The sequence below is a fragment of the Rattus norvegicus genome, chromosome 9 (genome assembly GCF_021556685.1).
Source record: "Rattus norvegicus strain SHRSP/BbbUtx chromosome 9, alternate assembly SHRSP_T2T, whole genome shotgun sequence".
Taxonomy (NCBI): domain Eukaryota; kingdom Metazoa; phylum Chordata; class Mammalia; order Rodentia; family Muridae; genus Rattus; species Rattus norvegicus.
Genome location: NC_141542.1, coordinates 75,697,200 through 75,719,675, shown reverse-complemented (window position 1 = coordinate 75,719,675; position 22,476 = coordinate 75,697,200). Strand labels below are relative to the sequence as shown.

At 41.3% G+C, this 22,476-nt stretch overlaps 1 protein-coding gene across 9 annotated transcripts in view; it reads left to right on the top strand.

Annotated features, from left to right (window-relative positions):
• Positions 1-21,862, top strand: part of Tmem237 (transmembrane protein 237) — a 32,636-nt gene extending 10,774 nt beyond the window's left edge. For 3 of the 9 annotated variants that reach the window (XM_087566121.1, XM_087566120.1, XM_087566123.1), the window contains 8 exons: positions 3,331-3,448; positions 4,202-4,359; positions 7,500-7,623; positions 7,853-8,044; positions 9,375-9,448; positions 10,455-10,545; positions 18,006-18,127; positions 21,234-21,862. In XM_087566121.1, coding sequence (XP_087422247.1) covers positions 3,393-3,448; positions 4,202-4,359; positions 7,500-7,623; positions 7,853-8,044; positions 9,375-9,448; positions 10,455-10,545; positions 18,006-18,127; positions 21,234-21,295 — 879 coding nt within the window. In that variant the 5' untranslated portion in view covers positions 3,331-3,392 and the 3' untranslated portion in view covers positions 21,296-21,862. 9 annotated transcript variants of the gene reach the window in all.
• Positions 21,863-22,476: the final 614 nt, after the last annotated feature.

Below are 22,476 nucleotides of genomic sequence, written 5' to 3'. Positions count from 1 at the left end.
TCACCATTTATTGTGAAATTGTGACCTACATTAGTGCTCTCAATGTAAACAGAGAGAGAGAGAGAGAGAGAGAGAGAGAGAGAGAGAGAGAATCAAGTTGGCAGTGCTATTTGCTTTTTAAATTTGAAAATCTAGTGTTGAGCTGAGCATAGTATATACCTGTAATCAGCACTCACAACGCTGAGTGAGGCAGGAGGATTGCAAGGTGTAGGATAGCTACATAATGAATTCCAGCCTGAGCTACAAAGTAAGATCTTGTCTCAAAAAAGACCATCGTACAAAAATAAAATCTAGTGATAATGGGCACAGAAACACAGAAACACAGAAATAGGAGCATAAATGGCCTTGGCCTGTCCTGATGTCTAAGAATGGAAGCGGCTATAATAATTTCAAACAAAGGATATTAGCTAAAATCGGGTAACCACCAGAACTCTGTGATCCTGGTTAAATAATGACATTTATCTAAATAAGCATAAAGCAAGTATAGGTTAGAAGGAGTGTTCCAGTGAACTAATATCCTGGGAAGACATCTACAAAGTATTGTTGAGTGACCGACAAAGGTTATGAAACAGTGCGCTTGGAGAGGACCTCACTCTCACAAAATATACTTTATTCTTTTCCTGTGGTTGCTGTAACAAGTTACTATAAACTCGGAGACCTCAAACAATCAACATTTATCCTTTTCATGGGTCTAAAGGATAGAAGTTCAAAATCAAGGTGTTCCGAGGCTGGACTGCTTCCAGAGGCTCTGAGGAAGGCGCCTTCCTTGCCCCTTGCAGCCTCTGGCAGGATGGCCAATCCTCAGCATCCTTGACTGTGGACACATAATGCCAATCTCTGCCCATCTCACATGTTTCATTTTGCCCGTTTCCCTGATTCTCTTCATCGAAGACACCAGCCATTGGATTTAGGGTCCTTCCTTCCCCAGCATGACCTTATCTTAACTTGTTTATGTCTGCAAATGCTCTGTTTACACATAAAGTTATGCTGGCAGGTCCTGGATGTCTGACTTGCATGTGTGTCAGGGGCATGATTCAATCTAGACCGTAGGTATAGGCACACATGAGCACAGTGAAGACAGTGGAGAACAGTGGTGTTAACTGACTAGATTGTCTTTTAACAAGGAAGAACAAAATATGATTTTAATTTTCTTCATTTAAGAACATATATTAGTTTTATGGTAATTAGAAAGGGACAGTGGACTGACTTTACTAATATTAAACAAAGGAGAGGAAGGAGTAACTGTGAGGTTAGCTGGTCACTGTTATCACAGATTAGCCCTTGAGGAGAATTTAACAGTGTTTCTCCTGACTAATTAATGACTGTGCTCTTAGAGAGCAGCAGGTACTGACTGATTAAAGTTACAGGAGCAGAGTGGCAGGACTTAGGACTGAGGAGAACACAGGCCAGTTTTGGGAAGCATTGAAGTGGGTGTCACAGTACCTGGGCGCTGGAAGAGCAGAAGCAGTTGGAAGGAGACCCAGGTGACTCCCACGGGAGAGCCTACCCTCCGTTCGACGTAGGAATCACCAGCATGAATGTAGGTTGATGACAATAAAGTTTTGATCATTTGGTCAGGATAAGAATTTGAAAATTGAGATGATACCAATTCCTAGACTGTGAAGAATAGCTGCATAAAACTGGCCTAGCCATTTTCAGAACATTCTTGACCCAGCTGAGCGGCGGCACGTGCCTTTAGGCTCACCACTTTGGAGGCTGAGGCAGAAGGTCTATGAGTTCCAGGTCAGTGTGGACAAAGTGTCTCAAAAAGACAAAACACAAAAGAAAAGAAAAACCAAACCAACAAAAAGCCCAAACTGCAAAACAAGCCGGAGAAGAATCAGACCAAAGGAGACCTGCGTTCCGGGGAGCCTGCTCTAGCCATTCTAAGTGCACCAGCTTTGCCTGTCTGGTGGTATAGTATTTTTCTCTTTTCTTCTGAAGCAGGGTCTTGTGTAACCCACACTTGCCGTGATGTGTAGCTGAGGATTGAACTTGTGAGCCTCCTCTTTCCTCACCACTTTCCAGCTGCTAGGATTATGGTGACCACGCCTGTTTTTCTTTTTTCTCCAGTGCTGGGGACTGAACCTTGTGCACTAGGCGAGCACTGTACCATCTGAGCTATGTCTGTTGTCTGTTGCTCTGACTTCTAGGAGTTTAAAGCTCTGGTTCTTGTTTTGCTTTACCCAGAATGACCGTTGTGTACTGTTCTGCCTGTATTGTCTTTCAGGCCTGGGCTGCATTTTAGTCAAACGTTTGAAGGGTTGAGGCTGTCTCGGGATCTAGTGTTTTCAGGTGGGAAGACTAGCTAATGGGTAGGTGGCCTGTCCACTTGTTTGAACTTAATGACTCCACTGGGTGCAGGATAGCAGAGGTCATATGACTGAGATCCCTGCACTCTCAGAAAGCCTGTTGTCTGTGGCTTTGGGCAATTTGGATGACGAACGGTTCCCCACACTCACGCAAACCTTTACTAACCTGTAAGGGCAGCTCACTGTGCCTTCGCACGTGATGACGAACACCTGCTTCCCTTCTGGGACTCTGGGATTTTGGTAAGTGTAGGTCTGTGTGACTGACGTTGAGTCTCTGATGAGCTTCCTTGTCGGATCTGCCTGCCCTGTGTTGGCATAACCTGCTGCTGGGATTCGTGGCACGGTTTGCTCTGGCGAAGGACTGTTGTCACTGCGCTGTTTCACCTGGGTTCGCTCCACTTTTCCTTTTGCTGATTTTGCTTTTGTTCTTTTGCTGTAATAAACTAACCACGAGTGTAATGACATCTGAGTCCCGTGACTCCTGCCAACAAGTAGCTAAACCTGGAGGTACTCCGAACTTGGAGGCTAGTGTTTGGTTTCATTTGTTTGAGGCAGGGTGTTACTATGTGGTCCTTGCCAGCCTAGACTTTAACTATGTAGTCCAGGCTAGTCTCAAATTGACAGAGATCTGCCTGTCTCCACTTTCTGAATACTAGGATTAAAAACATGCACCACCACACCAGCCAAATTTTTCAGATAAAAAAATTTACACTTCTATATTTTAAATGTAGAATTTCAAGTTTTAATGTCAACCAGTACAGAAAAAAATTAAGAAATCTAATCCCAGTGGGCATGTTGGCACATGCCTTTAGCCGGCAGTTCTCTGAGTTTAAGGTTAACCTGGTCTACATAACAAATTCCAGGGAAGCTGAGACGACATAGTCAGACTCCGTCTCAAAGAACACTGCCCTTGGCGAAAGAATTGGTCCAACCAAAAGTCTGACAGTTCTCTTGTCTCGAAAAAGGTGTGTACTGTTTCATTTCTACCTTGTAATCATGTGACACATCTTACTTTCAGAGTTGGAGACTTCCTTCACTGAAAAGCCATCCAGTCCGTCTTTACTACGGAATGAAAACGGCATGGACGTGGAGCCTCGTGAGGAAGTGGTTATTCCAAAACCTCGAAGGAAGGCGAAGTAATAGTTTATTCATCCATGGAGCTCTTCCTCAGAGCTGGTGCTGTGTTTAGTTCAAGTCCTCGCTGGGTCTCATCACACCGTGTGTTGTGTCAGGATAAGCAGTAGTACAGAAATGAACCGATGCTATGAGGAATTTGAAAAGAATAGAACACTAAAGAAAAGAGAAGAATAATGTATGGAACTAGCCCAAGGAGTCATCTCGAAGAAAGCACAATCAGAGAGAATATTTTCATATAAGTTACAAAACCCGTCATTAAGGATAAATACTGTGATTCATTTCTCCATGTTAATGGATTTGAAGTAGGAAATAAGCCTAACCATTGTGTTTTAATATAGGAAATTAACTATCTTATATAGTTATTCCATTATTTATTATAAATAATAACATATCATTATAATCATATAAAATACAACAGCATACTTAAAATATACTGGAAGTTACATAACATTAATGTTTGTACATAAAAATTACTGCAAACAATAACCAGTCACGTTTAGAATTTTATAATTTGAAGTCAGGAGAAATCTCGTCCAGTGAGTGTCCATTTTCCAAATGAGAAGTCCGAGGTTCACAGGAACGTGTGCAGTTAATAACAGATTTATAATTAGATTTATTAATTAGATTTATTAACAGCATATTTCTTTCACTCCAAGTTCAGGATTCTGTCTATTATATTCATGGGTAATTTCTTGTGGGTCTTTAAAAATTCAAGAATTATTTATTGTTTCAAAGATTTCCCCTGATTTCAGGAAAATGCAGCCAGCGGAACCACAGTATGCCAGCGAGCTAGGGGTAGAAGATGAAGACGTAATTACGGATGAGCAGAGCACTCTAGAACACCACTCTAGGTTCACCGCACCCACCGGAGTCAGCCAGCCTGTTGGCAAAATATTTGTGGAAAAAAGCCGTAAGTAACTCCTTGTTTTGGAATACAGTTGCTCTGAATATTGTCAAGGGATATCTTTAACTTGGTAATTATAGTTCTGATGACCTGAATGAAGGAAATAATAAAGAAATATGAATGAAAATTGACAGACAAATCTAGTCATTATACTATTGTTTTTTTTCCAACTAGATTTTGTTTTTAATTGAAAATAGATTATTTTTTCCTATACAGTATATTCTGATTTCAGTTTCCCTACCCCCAACTCAGGTGTTACCCTGAAGTAATTACCATCTGCTTCTTTTGAGACAGGACCCACTCACTGGGCTAAAAATGCACAGCAATTTTAGGTAGGCTGTCAGGACCCAAGTCAGGTCTCTGTGCTTGTAAGACAAGGCCATCCCCCCGACTCCCTCTTTTTTTTAGAGCAATGTGACCAGTTATTTTATTCTTGTTTCCTTTGGTATAAAAACTTTTCTGTTTGACTGACCAATAAAGAAAACCACAAATGCTTTTTTTTGGCTCTCCAGGAAAGTTTTTTTTTTTTTTTGAGAAAATTAATTATTCTTTCATCCTTTAAAAATATCTGAGCAATGGGTTTTGTGAAGGTAATTGAGATGGCGTCAGCCTGCTTCCTGACCCATTTCTGGATTGCAACACCTAAAGAAGAAAGTGACCACAGTGCATATGTGCGTTGCCCCAGGCCGACTCCTGAGTCTCAAGAGAGCCTTTTGAAGTTCTCTTCCCTGCCAGCACAGGAGGCTGTGCTGCACACTCGGGCATCTCTTCTCAAGAATTGTAAAGAATTTTTCAAATAATAGCTTGCCTTCATAGTGTAAACATTTAAAATAATTTTTAAAAAATATTTTAAAAACTTATTTATTTTTATTTTATGTGTTTGAGTGTTTTGCCTCTGTGTTCTAAATGTGTGTCTTGTGCCTACAAAGGTCAGAAGAAGGCACCTAATCTTTAGAATTAGAACTACAGTGGCTGTAAGCCACCATGTGGGTGCTGGGAACAGAACCCAGGTCCTCTGCAGGAACAGCAAGTACTCTGAACTTCTCAGCCATTTCTCTAGTCCCCAACCTTTTCATCTTAATATTCCTAAAGTATTTAAATTACTTCTATAGACTGTCTTGCTTTTAAATTTAATTCTGAGTTGAAAGTTTATTGTTGATTTAAATATAGTTGATCTTAAAATTGTTATTATTTTAATGTTGGCCTTGGGTTAAGAGGAAAGTTATCGGCATTGCATTATTATTTTAGAAGATGAAAAACAACTAAAGAAATGTTCAACATCCTTAGTCATCAGGGAAATGCAAATCAAAACAACCCTGAGATTCCACCTCACACCAGTTAGAATGGCTAAGATTAAAAACTCAGGGGACAGCAAATGCTGGTGAGGATGTGGAGAAAGAGGAACACTCCTCCATTGTTGGTGGGATTGCAGACTGGTAAAACCATTCTGGAAATCAGTCTGGAGGTTCCTCAGAAAATTGGACATTACACTACCTGAGGTCCCAGCTATCTAACATTCCTGGGCATATACTCAAAAGATGCTCCAACATACAATAAGGACACATGTTCCACTATGTTCATAGCAGCCTTATTTATAATAGCCAGAAGCTAGAAAGAACCCAGATGCCCTTCAACAGAGGAATGGATACAGAAAATGTTGTACTTCTACATTATGGAGTACTAATCAGCTATCAAAAACAATGACTTCATAAAACTCATAGGCAAATGGATGGAAATAGAAAAATATCATCCTGAGTGAGGTAACCCAGTCACAAAAAAGCACACATGGTATGTACTCACTGATAAGTGGCTATTAGCCCCAAAACTCAGATTACCCAAGATACAATCCACAAACCACATGATGCTCAAGAAGGATGACCAAAATGTGGATGCTTCAGTCCTTTTTAGAAGGTGGAACAAAAATATTCATAGGAGGAGATATGGAGACTGAAGAAAGGCCATTCAGAGCCTGCCCAACCTGGGGATCCATCCCATATACATATAGCTACTAAACCCAGACGAAATTGTTGATGCCAAGAAATGCATGCTGACAGAAACCTGATAGAGTTGTCTCCTGAGAGGCTCTGCCAACCATTGAACTGAGAATGCGGTCCCCATTGGAGGAGTTAGAGAAAGGATTGAAGGAGCTGAAGGGGCTTACAACCCCATAAGAATAATAATACCAACCAACCAGAGCTCCTAGGGACTAAACCGCTACCCAAAGAGTACACATGGACAGAGGATAGCCTTGTCAGGCACCAATGGGAGGAGAAGCCCTTGGTCCTGCCAAGACTGGACACCCCCCACCCCCATTGTGTAGGGGAATGTCAGGTCGGGGAGGAGGGAAGGGGTGGGTGGATGGGTGGGGGAACACCCTCATAGTAGAAGGGGGAAGAGGAATGGGATAGGGGATTTATGGATGGGAAACCAGGAAAGGGGTTACATTTGAAATGTAAATAAAAAATAGCATATATATATATATGATATATATATGATATATATATTTAAAAAAAGATGAATAAATTGGGGCTAGAGAGATGGCTCAGCAGTTAAGAGTACCAACTGCTTCTGGAGGTCCTGAGTTCAATTCCCAGCAACCAAATGGTGGTTCACAACCATCTGATGGAATCTGATGCCTCTTCTGAAGAAAGAGACTGTATACTCACATACATAAAATAAATAACTAAATCTTAAAAATAAAGATGAAGAAATTACATATCTAAGTAGTCAAAGGTGAAAGAAAAGGAAAGTTACAGTCCAGTGTAATTTTTAGAATAAAAAAAATAGCAAATTCAACCCCTTCTATTTATTTATTTATTTATTTATTTAGGTTTTGAGCACATGTGCTTGTAGGTGTGAGGTAGACGAGTGACATTCGTGTGAGGTCAGGACAACTTTGTGGGGCCAGTTCCGTCCTGCTGCCTCTGTGGGTCTAGGGCCAAGCTTAGGTCAGCAGACTTGATCTGAGGCAGCACCTTTACTCCACTCTGCAGGCTCCTGGTCTGTTTTCTAAGATTTTATTTTATTCCAATCACTTACATGTGCATGCTCGTGGAGGCCAAGGCACCAGATCCTCCTGGACCTGCAGTTCAGGCGCTTGCTTGTTAGCCTTCAGTGATTGTGTTCTGTCTGCTCCGCACTCCCAGGGAGATTTCAGGCGGCGGACCGTTCGGAGTTGATAAAGACCACAGAAAACGTAGATGTGTCAATGGACATGAAGCCATCTTGGACTACCCGCGATGTGGCACTTTCCGTGCACCGAGCTTTCAGGTGGCTGCCTTTTGTTGGTGTTCATTAAGCAAATGTTAATTGGATAGCATCGTTTAAAAGAAAAATGTTTGGCTGTTCCATACTTCGTAAACAATTTAAAATGGAATGTAGATTTATTCTTGTAGACATTCCATTTGTGCTTTTCAACTTTATTTTATTTGAGGAGGTTTTAAAAATACCTTAGCTTTTTATTTTAGTGGCTAATACATAACTAAAATCTTCTGTGCAGGATGATCGGCCTCTTCTCTCACGGCTTCTTGGCTGGCTGTGCTGTGTGGAATATTGTTGTGATCTGTGTTCTCGCGGGAGACCAGTTCTCTAATGTCTCCAACCTTCTGCAGCAGTACAAGCCCTTGGCATATCCCTTCCAGAGCCTTCTTTACTTGCTTTTGGCTCTAAGTACAGTTTCAGCATTTGACAGGTAAGGCTGTTGTGAATGCGGGCTCTTCTAACCTTCCTTCAGGAAGAAATAGTAAGCAATATATGTCACTATGGCTTTTCAAGGTTGAATGACCCTTTTTTAAACCAGTCTTTGGATTAGTATGGCCTTGTCTTCATTTCACTGTATTCATAGAGATCTTGTTTCCAAATGAAGTCACTTTCTTAAGGACTAAGGTTAGACCTTCACCACTTATTTTGGAGAACACAGGTCAACCCATTTTTAAAAATATCAGCAGGGCTGGAGAGATGGCTCGGTGGGTAAAGATGCCTGCTGCTAAACCTGCTGTCCTAAGTTTGCTACCCAAGAGCCACGCTGTGGAAGGAGACAACCAACTCCTACCTTCACATAGCTCCTGTGTGTGTGAGTGCATGGGCGTGTACCCACCTGCCCATACAAACTAAATAAAATCACACCCCCCTCAAAAAAACCCAAACAAACCCTGCCTATTGTCATGACTGGCCTGTTTTTGTGATAAAACACTATGCAAAAACAGTTTTGGGAGAAACAGGTTTGTTTTACCACATATTGTATGGTCCCCTGTCAGGGGAACACACAGCTAGAACTCACCAAGGCCAGAACCTGGAGTTGTGAACAGAGACCTGGTACTGGTTTCTTCTCCATGGCTTGCTCAGCCTTCTTTTTATACAACCCAGTACACCTGCCCAGCGACGGGCCTGCCCCAGCGATGGTGTCGCCCAGAGTGAGCCGGGCCCTCCCACAGTCTTGATTTGTTCCTTGGTTGTTTTTTTTTGTTTGTTTGTTTTATTTTGTTTTTGAGACAGGATTTCTCTGAGTAGCCTGGGCTTCCTGGACTCCCTCTGTACACTAGGCTGGCCCCAAACTGACAGACCCACCCGCCTCTGCTTTCCGAGGACTTGGATTAAAGGTGTGCACCACCCCGGCCCTGAGCACATCAAGAAAATGCCCCGATAGACTTGCTTACAGCCCAGTCCTATGGAGTCATTTTCTTAGTGGAGGTTCCCTCAGCTTCCCAGATGACTCTAGGTAAAGACCAGTTGATAAAAACTAGGCAGCACTGTAGTCCAATAGTTTACCGGGAAGAGGAGGAAGCTAATGATTTTTGCCAATCAAGGTTAAACTGTTTCCTCATGTGTCTTAATACTCATCTTCGTGTTAGATAGACTTTGTAAATCAGGTAGATACTTTCTTTGTTGAAGTTCAGACGTTAACTAGAGACTGGCAAGGGACAGACGAACTGGTGGCGGTAGAATAGAGAAGGGGACCCAGCAAGGGAAGATACTGTTGTGTTTCAGCTGCACAGTGACACAAAGTCTTCATCTCGTTCTAGGATCGACTTTGCTAAAACCTCAGTAGCAATCCGGAACTTTTTGGCCCTGGAGCCAACAGCTTTAGCCTCTTTCTGTAAGTAATAGTTACCTTAATAACTATGTTATAATTGAGGAGAAGAAAAATATTGTACAATTTATACTTTAAAATGTGGTAGGAGTAATTTTTTTTTTTCGGAGCTGAGGACCGAACCCAGGGCCTTGCACTTGCTAGGCAAGTGCTCTACCACTGAGCTAAATCCCCAACCCAGGAGTAATTTTTAAGAACTGTTTTTTGTTTTTGTTTTTGAGGCAGGATCTGTTACATAGCTCAGGTTGGCCTTGAACTTTCTGTGTGGTTGAGGATAGCTTTGAACTTCTCATTCTGTTTGCTTTCCCTTAAGTGCTGGGATTTGCAAGCATCCTCTGCTGTGCCTGGCTTACAAGTGTTTCTCATTTGAAGATCATCTAAGAGGTCCTGGGTTTAATGCCCCACACCAAAAATAATAAGTAAAGTTAAACTTGCTGGCCTTCATTACTTACTTAGCTTCTGTGTTTCCCCTTGGCAGACTCAGATGGCCTGGCATGACATACCATTTTATGTATTTTTGGCAATCTACAATACATTTTGTTGTAGGTTACAAGATTCTATTAAAGCTAGTTTGAAGACCTTGAACATTTAAATTTTTTTTTAAAAGAATTATTTATTTTATGTGTTTGAGTACACTGTAGCTGTCTTCACACACACCAGAAGAGGGCATCAGATCTCATTACAGATGGTTGTGAGCCACCATGTGGTTGCTGGGATTTGAACTCAGGACCTCTGGAAGAGCAGTCAGTGCTCTTAACCACTGAGCCATCTCTCCAGCCCGAACATTTAAATTTTTAAAAGACCTAGGCTCCTCCTTGCCAGTTCTGATGATAAAATTGTGCTCATCTATTACACTCTACACTATATCCAGGCCCACATTTTAATAAAACTGTGTATTGGAGTTAAGTGAATTTATTTGTATAATCAATCCACAAGTGTGGATTGTTTTGGTCTTAAATTTAAATATAAACAACAGTTAAATTTATTAGTAATTTCACTTCTTCCCCCTCAGTGTATTTTACTGCTCTAACACTATCTCTGAGTCAGCAAATGACAAGTGACAGAATCTACCTTTACGAACCTTCTGTCAATGGAAGCCTCTGGTAAGACTCCACAGTAATGTTAGCAGTTATGCTAACAGCAGCAATGGGGGAGCAGGAGGGTAATGATGCCTTTCCACATTTTCACTCATAGACCATACCAAGGATACATTTCTGTTTATAATAAACCATGAGAAGAAAATAACTGTTCCGTTGGTTAATGGAGAATGACCTTTTTATATTTTATATTTTTGTTTTTCTTGACATGTAGTTTCAAGTAGCCCAAACTTCTTATGTAGGTGAGACTGGCCTTGAACTCCTGATCATACTGCCTGTCCCTCCTAAGTGCTGTGATTATAGGAATGAGCTCCTATACCCCACTTATACCTAGGTTTTTTTTTTCTTTCTTTCTTTTTTTTTTTTTTTTTATTAACTTGAGTATTTCTTATATACATTTCGAGTGTTATTCCCTTTCCCGGTTTCTGGACAAACATCCCCCTCCCCCCTCCCCTTTCTTATCGGTGTTCCCCTCCCCATCCTCCCCCCATTGCCGCCCTCCCCCCAACAATCTAGTTCACTGGGGGTTCAGTCTTAGCAGGACCCAAGGCTTCCCTTCCACTGGTGCTCTTACTAGGATATTCATTGCTACCTATGAGGTCAGAGTCCACGGTCAGTCCATGTATAGTCTTTAGGTAGTGGCTTAGTCCCTGGAAGCTCTGGTTGCTTGGCATTGTTGTTCATAAGGGGTCTCGAGCCCCTTCAAGCACTTCCAGTTCTTTCTCTGATTCCTTCAATGGGGGTCCTATTCTCAGTTCAGTGGTTTGCTGCTGGCATTCGCCTCTGTGTTTGCTGTATTCTGGCTGTGTCTCTCAGGAGCGATCTACATCCGGCTCCTGTAGGCCTGCACTTCTTTGCTTCATCCATCTTGTCTAATTGGATGGCTGTATATGTATGGGCCACATGTGGGGCAGGCTCTGAATGGGTGTTCCTTCTGTGTCTGTTTTAATCTTTGCCTCTCTATTCCCTGCCAAGGGTATTCTTGGTCCCCTTTTAAAGAAGGAGTGAATCACTTACATTTTGATCATCCGTCTTGAGTTTCATTTGTTCTAGGCATCTAGGGTAATTCAAGCATTTGGGCTAATAGCCACTTATCAATGAGTGCATACCATGTGTGTTTTTCTGTGATTGGGTTACCTCACTCAGGATGATATTTTCCAGTTCCAACCATTTGCCTACGAATTTCATAAAGTCATTGTTTTTGATAGATGAGTAATATTCCATTGTGTAGATGTACCACATTTTCTGTATCCATTCCTCTGTTGAAGGGCATCTGGGTTCTTTCCAGCTTCTGGCTATTATAAATAAGGCTGCTATGACCATAGTGGAGCACGTGGGGCATCTTTTGGGTATATGCCCAAGAGAGGTATAGCTGGATCCTCAGGCAGTTCAATGTCCAATTTTCTGAGGAACCTCCAGACTGATTTCCAGAATGGTTGTACCAGTCTGCAATCCCACCAACAATGGAGGAGTGTTCCTCTTTCTCCACATCCTCTCCAGCATCTGCTGTCACCTGAGTTTTTGATCTTAGCCATTCTCACTGGTGTGAGGTGAAATCTCAGGGTTGTTTTGATTTGCATTTCCCTTATGACTAAAGATGTTGAACATTTCTTTAGGTGTTTCTCAGCCATTCGGCATTCCTCAGCTGTGAATTCTTTGTTTAGCTCTGAACCCCATTTTTAATAGGGTTATTTGTCTCCCTGCGGTCTAACTTCTTGAGTTCTTTGTATATTTTGGATATAAGGCCTCTATCTGTTGTAGGATTGGTAAAGATCTTTTCCCAATCTGTTGGTTGCCGTTTTGTCCTAACCACAGTGTCCTTTGCCTTACAGAAGCTTTGCAGTTTTATGAGATCCCATTTGTTGATTCTTGATCTTAGAGCATAAGCCATTGGTGTTTTGTTCAGGAAATTTTTTCCAGTGCCCATGTGTTCGAGATGCTGCCCTAGTTTTTCTTCTATTAGTTTGAGTGTATCTGGTTTGATGTGGAGGTCCTTGATCCACTTGGACTTAAGCTTTGTACAGGGTGATAAGCATGGATCAATCTGCATTCTTCTATATGTTGACCTCCAGTTGAACCAGCAACATTTGCTGAAAATGCTATCTTTTTTCCATTTGATGGTTTTGGCTCCTTTGTCAAAAATCAAGTGCCCATAGGTGTGTGGGTTCATTTCTGGGTCTTCAATTCTGTTCCATTGGTCTATCTGTCTGTCTCTGTACCAATACCATGCAGTTTTTATCACTATTGCTCTGTAATACTGCTTGAGTTCAGGGATAGTGATTCCCCCTGAAGTCCTTTTATTGTTGAGGATAGTTTTAGCTATCCTGGGTTTTTTGTTATTCTAGATGAATTTGCAAATTGTTTTGTCTAACTCTTTGAAGAATTGGATTGGTATTTTGATGGGGATTGCATTGAATCTGTAGCTCGCTTTTGGTAGAATGGCCATTTTTACTATATTAATCCTGCCAATCCATGAGCATGGGAGATCTTTCCATCTTCTGAGGTCTTCTTCAATTTCTTTCTTCAGAGTCTTGAAGTTCTTATTGTACAGATCTTTTACTTGCTTGGTTAAAGTCACACCGAGGTACTTTATATTGTTTGGATCTATTATGAAGGGTGTCGTTTCCCTAATTTCTTTCTTGGCTTGTTTCTCTTTTGTGTAGAGGAAGGCTACTGATTTATTTGAGTTAATTTTATACCCAGCCACTTTGCTGAAGTTGTTTATCAGCTTTAGTAGTTCTCTGGTGGAACTTTTGGGATCACTTAAACATACTATCATATCGTCTGCAAATAGTGATATTTTGACTTCTTCTTTTCCGATCTGTATCCCCTTGACCTCCTTTTGTTGTCTGATTGCTCTGGCTAGAACTTCAAGAACTATATTGAATAAGTAGGGAAAGAGTGGGCAGCCTTGTCTAGTCCCTGATTTTAGTGGGATTGCTTCAAGTTTCTCTCCATTTAGTTTAATGTTAGCAACTGGTTTGCTGTATATAGCTTTTACTATGTTTAGGTATGGGCCTTGAATTCCTATTCTTTTCAGGACTTTTATCATGAAGGGGTGTTGAATTTTGTCAAATGCTTTCTCAGCATCTAATGAAATGATCATGTGGTTTTGTTCTTTCAGTTTGTTTATATAATGGATCACGTTGATGGTTTTCCGTATATTAAACCATCCCTGCATGCCTGGGATGCATGGTGGATGATTGTTTTGATGTGCTCTTGGATTTGGTTTGCCAGAATTTTGTTGAGTATTTTTGCGTCGATATTCATAAGGGAAATTGCTCTGAAGTTCTCTTTCTTTGTTGGGTCTTTGTGTGGTTTAGGTATAAGAGTAATTGTGGCTTTGTAGAAGGTATTCGGTAGTGATCCATCTGTTTCAATTTTGTGGAATAGTTTGGATAATATTGGTATGAGGTCTTCTATGAAGGTTTGATAGAATTCTGCACTAAACCCGTCTGGACCTGGGTTCTTTTTGGTTGGGAGACCTTTAATGACTGCTTCTATTTCCTTAGGAGTTATGGGGTTGTTTAACTGGTTTATCTGTTCCTGATTTAACTTCGGTACCTGGTATCTGTCTAGGAAATTGTCCATTTCCTGCAGATTTTCAAGTTTTGTTGAATATAGGTTTTTATAGTAAGATCTGATGATTTTTTGAATTTCCTCTGAATTTGTAGATATGTCTCACTTTTCATTTCTGATTTTGTTAATTTGGACACTCTCTGTGTCCTCTCGTTAGTCTGGCTAAGGGTTTATCTATCTTGTTGATTTTCTCAAAGAACCAACTTTTGGCTCTGTTGATTCTTTCTATGATCCTTTTTGTTTCTACTTGGTTGATTTCAGCTCTGAGTTTGATTATTTCCTGCCTTCTACTCCTCCTGGGTGTATTTGCTTCTTTTTGTTCTAGAGCTTTTAGGTGTGCTGTCAAGCTGCTGACATATGCTCTTTCCTGTTTCTTTCTGCAGGCACTCAGCGCTATGAGTTTTCCTCTTAGCACAGCTTTCATTGTGTCCCATAAGTTTGGGTATGTTGTACCTTCATTTTCATTAAATTCTAAAAAGTCTTTAATTTCTTTCTTTATTTCTTCCTTGACCAGGTTATCATTGAGTAGAGCATTGTTCAATTTCCACATATATGTGGGCATTCTTCCCTTATTGTTATTGAAGACCAGTTTTAGGCTGTGGTGGTCTGATAGCATGCATGGGGTTATTTCTATCTTTCTGTACCTGTTGAGGCCCGTTTTTTGACCAATTATATGGTCAATTTTGGAGAAAGTACCATGAGGAGCTGAGAAGAAGTTATATCCTTTTGTTTTAGGATAGAATATCCTATAAATATCTGTTAAGTCCATTTGGCTCATGACTTCTCTTAGTCTGTCTACGTCTCTGTTTAATTTCTGTTTCCATGATCTGTCCATTGATGAGAGTGGGGTGTTGAAGTCTCCTACTATTATTGTGTGAGGTGCAATGTGTGTTTTGAGCTTTAGTAAGGTTTCTTTTACGTATGTAGGTGCCCTTGTATTTGGGGCATAGATATTTAGGATTGAGAGTTCATCTTGGTGGATTTTTCCTTTGCTGAATATGAAGTGTCCTTCCTTATCTTTTTTGATGACTTTTAGTTGGAAATTGATTTTATTTGATATTAGAATGGCTACTCCAGCTTGCTTCTTCTGACCATTTGCTTGGAAAGTTGATTTCCAGCCTTTCACTCTGAGGTAGTGTCTGTCTTTGTCTCTGAGGTGTGTTTCCTGTAGGCAGCAGAATGCAGGGTCCTCGTTGCGTATCCAGTTTGTTAATCTATTTCTTTTTATTGGGGAGTTGAGGCCATTGATGTTGAGAGATATTAAGGAATAGTGATTATTGCTTCCTGTTATATTCATATTTGGATGTGAGGTTATGTTTGTGTGCTTTTCTTCTCTTTGTTTTGTTGCCAAGACGATTAGTTTCTTGCTTCTTCTAGGGTATAGCTTGCCTCCTTATGTTGGGCTTTACCATTTATTATCCTTTGTAGTGCTGGATTTGTAGAAAGATATTGTGTAAATTTGGTTTTGTCATGGAATATCTTGGTTTCTCCATCTATGTTAATTGAGAGTTTTGCAGGATACAGTAACCTGGGCTGGCATTTGTGTTCTCTTAGGGTCTGTATGACATCTGTCCAGGATCTTCTGGCTTTCATAGTTTCTGGCGAAAAGTCTGGTGTGATTCTGATAGGTCTGCCTTTATATGTTACTTGACCTTTTTCCCTTACTGCTTTTAATATTCTTTCTTTATTTTGTGCGTTTGGTGTTTTGACTATTATGTGATGGGAGTTGTTTCTTTTCTGGTCCAATCTATTTGGAGTTCTGTAGGCTTCTTGTATGCCTATGGGTATCTCTTTTTTTAGGTTAGGGAGGTTTTCTTCTATGATTTTGTTGAAGATATTTACTGGTCCTTTGAGCTGGGAGTCTTCTATACCTATTATCCTTAGGTTTGATCTTCTCATTGAGTCCTGGATTTCCTGTATGTTTTGGACCAGTAGCTTTTTCCGCTTTACATTATCTTTGACAGTTGAGTCAATGATTTCTATGGAATCTTCTGCTTCCGAGATTCTCTCTTCCATCTCTTGTATTCTGTTGGTGAAGCTCGTATCTACAGCTCCTTGTCTCTTCTTTTGATTTTCTATATCCAGGGTTGTTTCCATGTGTTCTTTCTTTTTTTTTTTTTTTTTTTTTCTGCTAAAGGGGAATTTTATTGCTTTTTGTAAGAAAAGGGGGAGGAGGACTTCGTGAAGTGGTAGAAAGGGAGAAAGAGAAGGGCAGAAAAAGAGAAAGAGCAGAAGAGGCTGGCCAGGGAGGGAAGAAGGAAGAGAAGAAGGGAGGGAGGAAGAGGAGGAGGAGGAAGGAGAGGAAGGGGGAGGAGGAAGAAGAGGAGAAGGAGGAGGAGGAGGGGGGAGGAGGAGGAAGAGGAGGAGCCATGTGTTCTTTCTTGATTGCTTCTATTTCCATTTTTAATTCCTTCAACTGTTTGATTGTGTTTTCCTGGAATTCTTTCAGGGATTTTTGTGACTCCTCTCTATGGGCTTCTACTTGTTTATTTATGTTTTCCTGGAATTCTTTCAGGGATTTTTGCGATTCCTCTCTGTAGGCTTCTACTTATTCTCTAAGGGAGTTCTTCACGTCTTTCTTGAAGTCCTCCAGCATCATGATCAAATATGATTTTGAAACTAAATCTTGCTTTTCTGGTGTGTTTGGATATTTTGTGTTTGCTTTGGTGGGAGAATTGGGCTCTGATGATGCCATGTAATCTTGGTTTCTGTTGCTTGGGTTCCTGCGCTTGCCTCTTGCCATCAGATTATCTCTAGTGTTACTTTGTTCTGCTATTTCTGACAGTGGCTAGACTGTCCTATAAGCCTGTGTGTCAGGAGTGCTGTAGACCTGTTTTCCTGTTTTCTTTCAGCCAGTTATGGGGACAGAGTGTTTTGCTTTCGGGTGTGTAGTTTTTCCTCTCTACAGGTCTTCAGCTGTTCCTGTGGGCCCGTGTCTTGAGTTCACCAGGCAGGTCACTTGCAGCAGAAAAGTTGGTCTTACCTGTGGTCCCGAGGCTCAAGTTCGCTCGAGGGGTGCTGCCCTCGAGCTCTCCGCGGCGGCAGCAACCAGGAAGATCTGCGCCGCCGTTTCCCGGAGCTTCAGTGCACCAGGGTTCCAGATGGCGTTTGGTGTTTTCCTCTGGTGTCAGAGATGTGTGCAGAGTGCAGTCTCTTCTGGTTTCCCAGGCGTGTCTGCTTCTCTGAAGGTTTAGCTCTCCCTCCCACGGGATTTGGGTGCAGAGAACTGTTTATCCGGTAGATCCCTTCAGGTTCTGGCGGTGTCTCAGACGCAGCGGTCCTGCTGCTCTTGGGCCCTCCTCTATGGGAACTATACCTAGGTTTTTAAATGAGCTATCTTCTTATAAAAAGTATGACAATGGATTGGAGGTGCTCTATGGCTTTACCCCATGCAGAGAGCCTAATATCACAGAATGGTGGTGAGAGGGTGGCTGGAATACAGCCCAAGAACTGAGCAAGAAGTACTAGGAAGACAGTGTGGGAGAAGCAGCATTCACAGACAAGTAGCCAGCTAATGGGTTGACCAGATGGCTGAAAGTCCAGCTTAAATGAATGACAGTCTCTTTTGAGAGAGTGAGTAGGTATGGTCTAAGAGAGAAAGGAGATTATCAGTTGAAGAATATTGCCGTGATATTGTGAGGGAAATTGTTTGGACTCTTGAGGGGAACATTTAACTTTCATTACACTGCTCTACAAAGATCTGTGTAGAACTCAAACGTCTGCAGACGTGTGCTGAGTTTCTTCTGTTGCTTGTTTTAGGAAGATCATGCTTTGTCACACTTGGTATTCCTCTAGGAGAGGACTGCTTTTTAAAAGTATATAAAATAGTTGTATTGGACTTGGGGGCAAAAACGAAGGCATTTCTAATGAGCATTTCTCATCTCCAGGCCAGCAGAAGTGGAGGAACCGGTTCTCATGCCATGGGTCATAGTGAATCTGGTGGTGGCGCTTCTGGTTGGATTAGCCTGGCTCTTTTTGTCTTACAGGCCAGGCATGGATCTTAGTGAAGGTATTGAACTAAAAAGATAGGGGTATTGCGCAATTTCTCTCATGATCAGTCTTGCCATAATACTTTAATAATAAGCACACTTAAAATAAACAATTAGAAGGACCTTATTTTAAGAAGGTCTCAGGATGACAGAAGGAATAGGGAGGACTGTCTCGTGCCCAACATCTCGCCAGCAAGAACGACACGCGGCAACAGGATTCGTCTGCAAACAAGCCTTTATTGTACAGCTCTTTTGAACAGGGACAGGGGACCCCGAGGGAGGAAAAGGCACTGCTTATATATGTGTCGCTACCCGATTGGTGCAAGCCCATGCCCAATTTGCATGTCCCGAGAGCGGGCTGTGACGTGCTTGGCTCATGTGCACTGCGTCCTTTGAGGTGGACAACAGCTGTGCCCTGTTGACTCACTCACAGGAAATCAGCCCCACGTTGGGCGCAGTACGGGCGGCTACTAACAGACAACAGCTGATACGGGCGGCTGTCAACAGAGGACTTAGAGTCAGAGCCTGAAAACATTTCCTGGGGATCCTTAGGCTCCCGGAAGGTGCGCCTTCTGGGAGTGTTGAGGGTTTGCTAAGGCTCTGCTCTCATCAAGCTATGTTTTCACGATATATATGATATATATTTTCTATCATATATTTATATATATGATATATAAAAATAGGTGTATATCAATATATGACAGTAAATAATTTAACCAAACTATGTAAAATTAATCTTGACATATATACTACAAAACAAATAATTCACTTTAATAATAAATGTTCTCAACACATTGCTCGGTAATAAAGAGCTAGGGAATTTCCTTGCATCCTAAACCACTAAAAAGGAAAAAGACCTGAGGCTATGGAGAATTGCCACTTAATAATATTCACTTCCCTATTTTAAGCCTTAGATATTTTTGCTTATTTTCCACGCAACAACCTAGTCATTTAACCATTTTGCTGAATATGACCTCAAGTGCTGGGCTTAATTTGCTCCGTTACTTTCTACTACATTTTAAGATGCGGTGTGAGAGCACTCTGTGTACTGACCTTATTCATCTCTTACCTGCATGCAGATGATGGAGAGACACCCAGGTATATGCCATGTCCCCTGAATGTTTGTATCACAGCTGAAGAAGGTCAAAAATAGGAAACATCAGTCTTCAAAATGGAGCTGATTTCACAGAAGTGTAGCCTTTGCTTTGGAGACTGAAGTTTTATGAACGTGGACAACAAAATAAAAATGTAATCTTGGCTAGTCAAAAGATACACTTTCAAGTCAGTTCATATTGCCTACATCTTTGAAGCTCGTTTTGATCAGATCTTTCACTCTCTGTGCTAATAAGACACATAGAGACCTGAAGTTCTGGAGTGGCTTCAGAGAGGTAGCTAGGTTTAGATGAGCGTCAGAAAGGCAATTGAAGAGAAGACACTAGCATCCAATTATTTAAATCGTCATCAGCACAGCTTCTTGTCATACTCAGAGAAGCGAGCCATTCTTGTCACATTGACCCAGACTCTCACTTCGTTGTCTAACAGTGTTTTCTTTTTTTACCTTTAATGTGCCAGTGCCCAGTGAAGTCACTAATCTCTAGACCCATGAATCTCTTAGAACACTCGTGTTAGCAGACTAGCGAGCTCATCAGCAAATGCTCTAGGAACACTTGGTTTTCACTGTGCACTGTACTTCCTGACAGGGCTTCCTTGCTGTCGTCTGTTCGCTCGTGAGCACTGTGGTTGCATTGTCTCCACGATCCCTCTCCCCTTCTAACTGCTCTCATGTCCCTTCTTCCAATCCCAGGACCTTTTCTCCTATAGCTTTTGTTCCATTTATAGATGTAAATGTATATATGTAGGTATATACAGAAACATACAGCCTATTGAGCCCAGGTGGCGTTCTTCGTATGCACATATGTGTGTACCATATTATACCAAACCCAAGTGCCATTCTGTGTGCATTTCATTCAGGATTGTACTTGTTCCACTGCAGTTCTCATGCTCTCCCACTAAATGCCCTACGCTTCGTTCAGTTTGCGGTATCGTGGACTTTGGGCCTGGGTAATTGGTCAGCTGGCAAAATGCTTGTTATAAAAACATGAGGACCTCAACTTATATCTCCAGTGCCTGTGTGAAAACCAGGCACAGTGTTGTGCACCTGCAGTCTGGGCACAGGGAGGGAAGAGAAGGGGGAATCCCTGAGCTCATGGCCGGTCGCCTGGCCAAATTGATGAGCTCCACATTCAGTGAGAAACCCCTAATGTGGAGGGTGATAGAGAAACATGCCTGACATCAGCACCTATGTGTATGTGCACACACTCATATGAACATGTATGTACGACATACCTGCTCACACACAAAGATGTTCCACATTGTGTATTTTGCTAGTTTTTTTTTCTCGTGAGGTATGGTTTTTTAATCTAATGGTTTTTATCAGAGGACTTTTATTGTTTGTATTCTCAAGGTCTAATTTTTATATTTCCTTGCATTTAATAATAAATTGAATTTCTATGTTAAATAATAGTTTAATTATGAAAATCATTGTATTGTTGCTGGGACTGACACTTTCCCTTGCTGGCTTGTGCAGGGTTCGTCTCAACTGCAGTGTGCATGATACATAGTAAGAATTCCAGAAACCCTCTGTCTTTTAAGGATGGTGATTTTAAACGTGAAGACAAAATGGGGATAATGCCTAGCTTATTGGGACTTTTGGAGACGAAGTGGGATAGTGTAGTGGAGGTGCTCTTGTAGACACTTAGTGTTGGTTCTGAATCCTTCCCTCTCCCCTGCATCTTAACTCATCTGATCACTGTAGAATTAGATCTCTTAGCTCTTTTAATGACCCTAGGTGACTTAATTTTCTTGGTACAATGTATTAATATTGTCTTCATTATGTGTATTTTATTTTTAAGGGGTCTATAATAAATTTAATGCCTGAACTTTTAAAAATGATGAAACATGCCCACTTGCTACTAGCTTAGCTTTTAGATTAAAAACTCCCTGAATAATTCATACTTGTATGAGTACTATGCATAAATCTGTATTCCAGCAGACTGCGACTAAGCTACAAAACCATTCTGAGGATCTGAAATGTTTTAATTATGATGTGTTCATTCTCTTCTCCAGAGTTGATGTTCTTTTCTGATGTGGACGAGTACCCCGAGAGAGGAGTCAAAGCGTCTCCGTAGCGCCGGCCGGCTCCGTCCCTGCAGTGACGGCCTGCGTTCCCCACTCCCGTTTTTAAGTGTATTTTTATAAGATACATGTATTTATAATCGAGCTTTTGTTACATAATGCTGAAATGCTACTGTAGATTGTAAATTATATCTGGTCTTTATACCAAATATTAGGGTCTTTATTATTTTCACCTTAGTGACACAGGAGATAATGAGCTAAAACAAACAAACAAACAAACAAACAAAAAAACACAGCAGGTGATGTGTTTGTTTCCTGTCCTTTCAAATTTGCAAAATTCATGATTATTATTAGCTAAAGAGCACCAATTTAGAAAAGCCTTAACCTCAGTGTTATAAAATATACATCAAGTTTAAATGTAAATTTAGTGAATGGGGAAGATGGAAAAATGTCTTCATTTTATATTTTTGATGTCTTCTTATGGAACACTGCAGGATGTGATTTGTTTTCTCTGAATCTGGCTAGTGTTATAGCTCATATAATAATTATTTGCCATTTGAATTGAAAGATGCTTTATAGCTAATAAAACAGAAATACCTATCTTTGAGAGGCTTTATAAACTGAAGATTTTTCCTTTTTAAAATCTGCACCAGTTATTCTCCTGTCTGCTTGCCCCTCAGAATCATGTAGGGAGCTTTGGGAGAATGGCTCACACCTCCTGTAATCTAGGGCGTGGGAGGCAGAAGCAGGGGATCACGAGGTCATTGCCACCCTCAGCTACTCAGCGAGTTTGAGTCCAGCCTGAGAGACATGAGAGCCCATTTCTGAAACCAAAAGCAGCAACAACGAAGTCAGACAGCAAGGAGAAGCTGGACCAATAGCCAGCTCAGGCGTGTGATCTGGGGCTGACCTCTGAGTCTCTGCTCTGACTTCGTACAGTTGATGGATTTCAAACCCGGGGTTTTATTCTGGAAGGCAGGGACTCTACCACTGAGCCCCCTCCCCAGTCCTTCTGTTTCTGCTAGTTTTCTGAGAAAGGGTCTTGCGCTGTCTCTCGGACTGACCTTAAACTCTTGATCCTCCTTCCCCAGCCTCTTGAATGCTGCGATCAAGGGGTTCTTCTTGTGAGTCACGGGAAACATGAATGGAAGGTCACCGTCCTCATTTTCACTCTCTATCGGATATCTCAGGTTTTTGGAAAATTCCACTCTTGGGGTGGGTTCTGCGTAGAAAA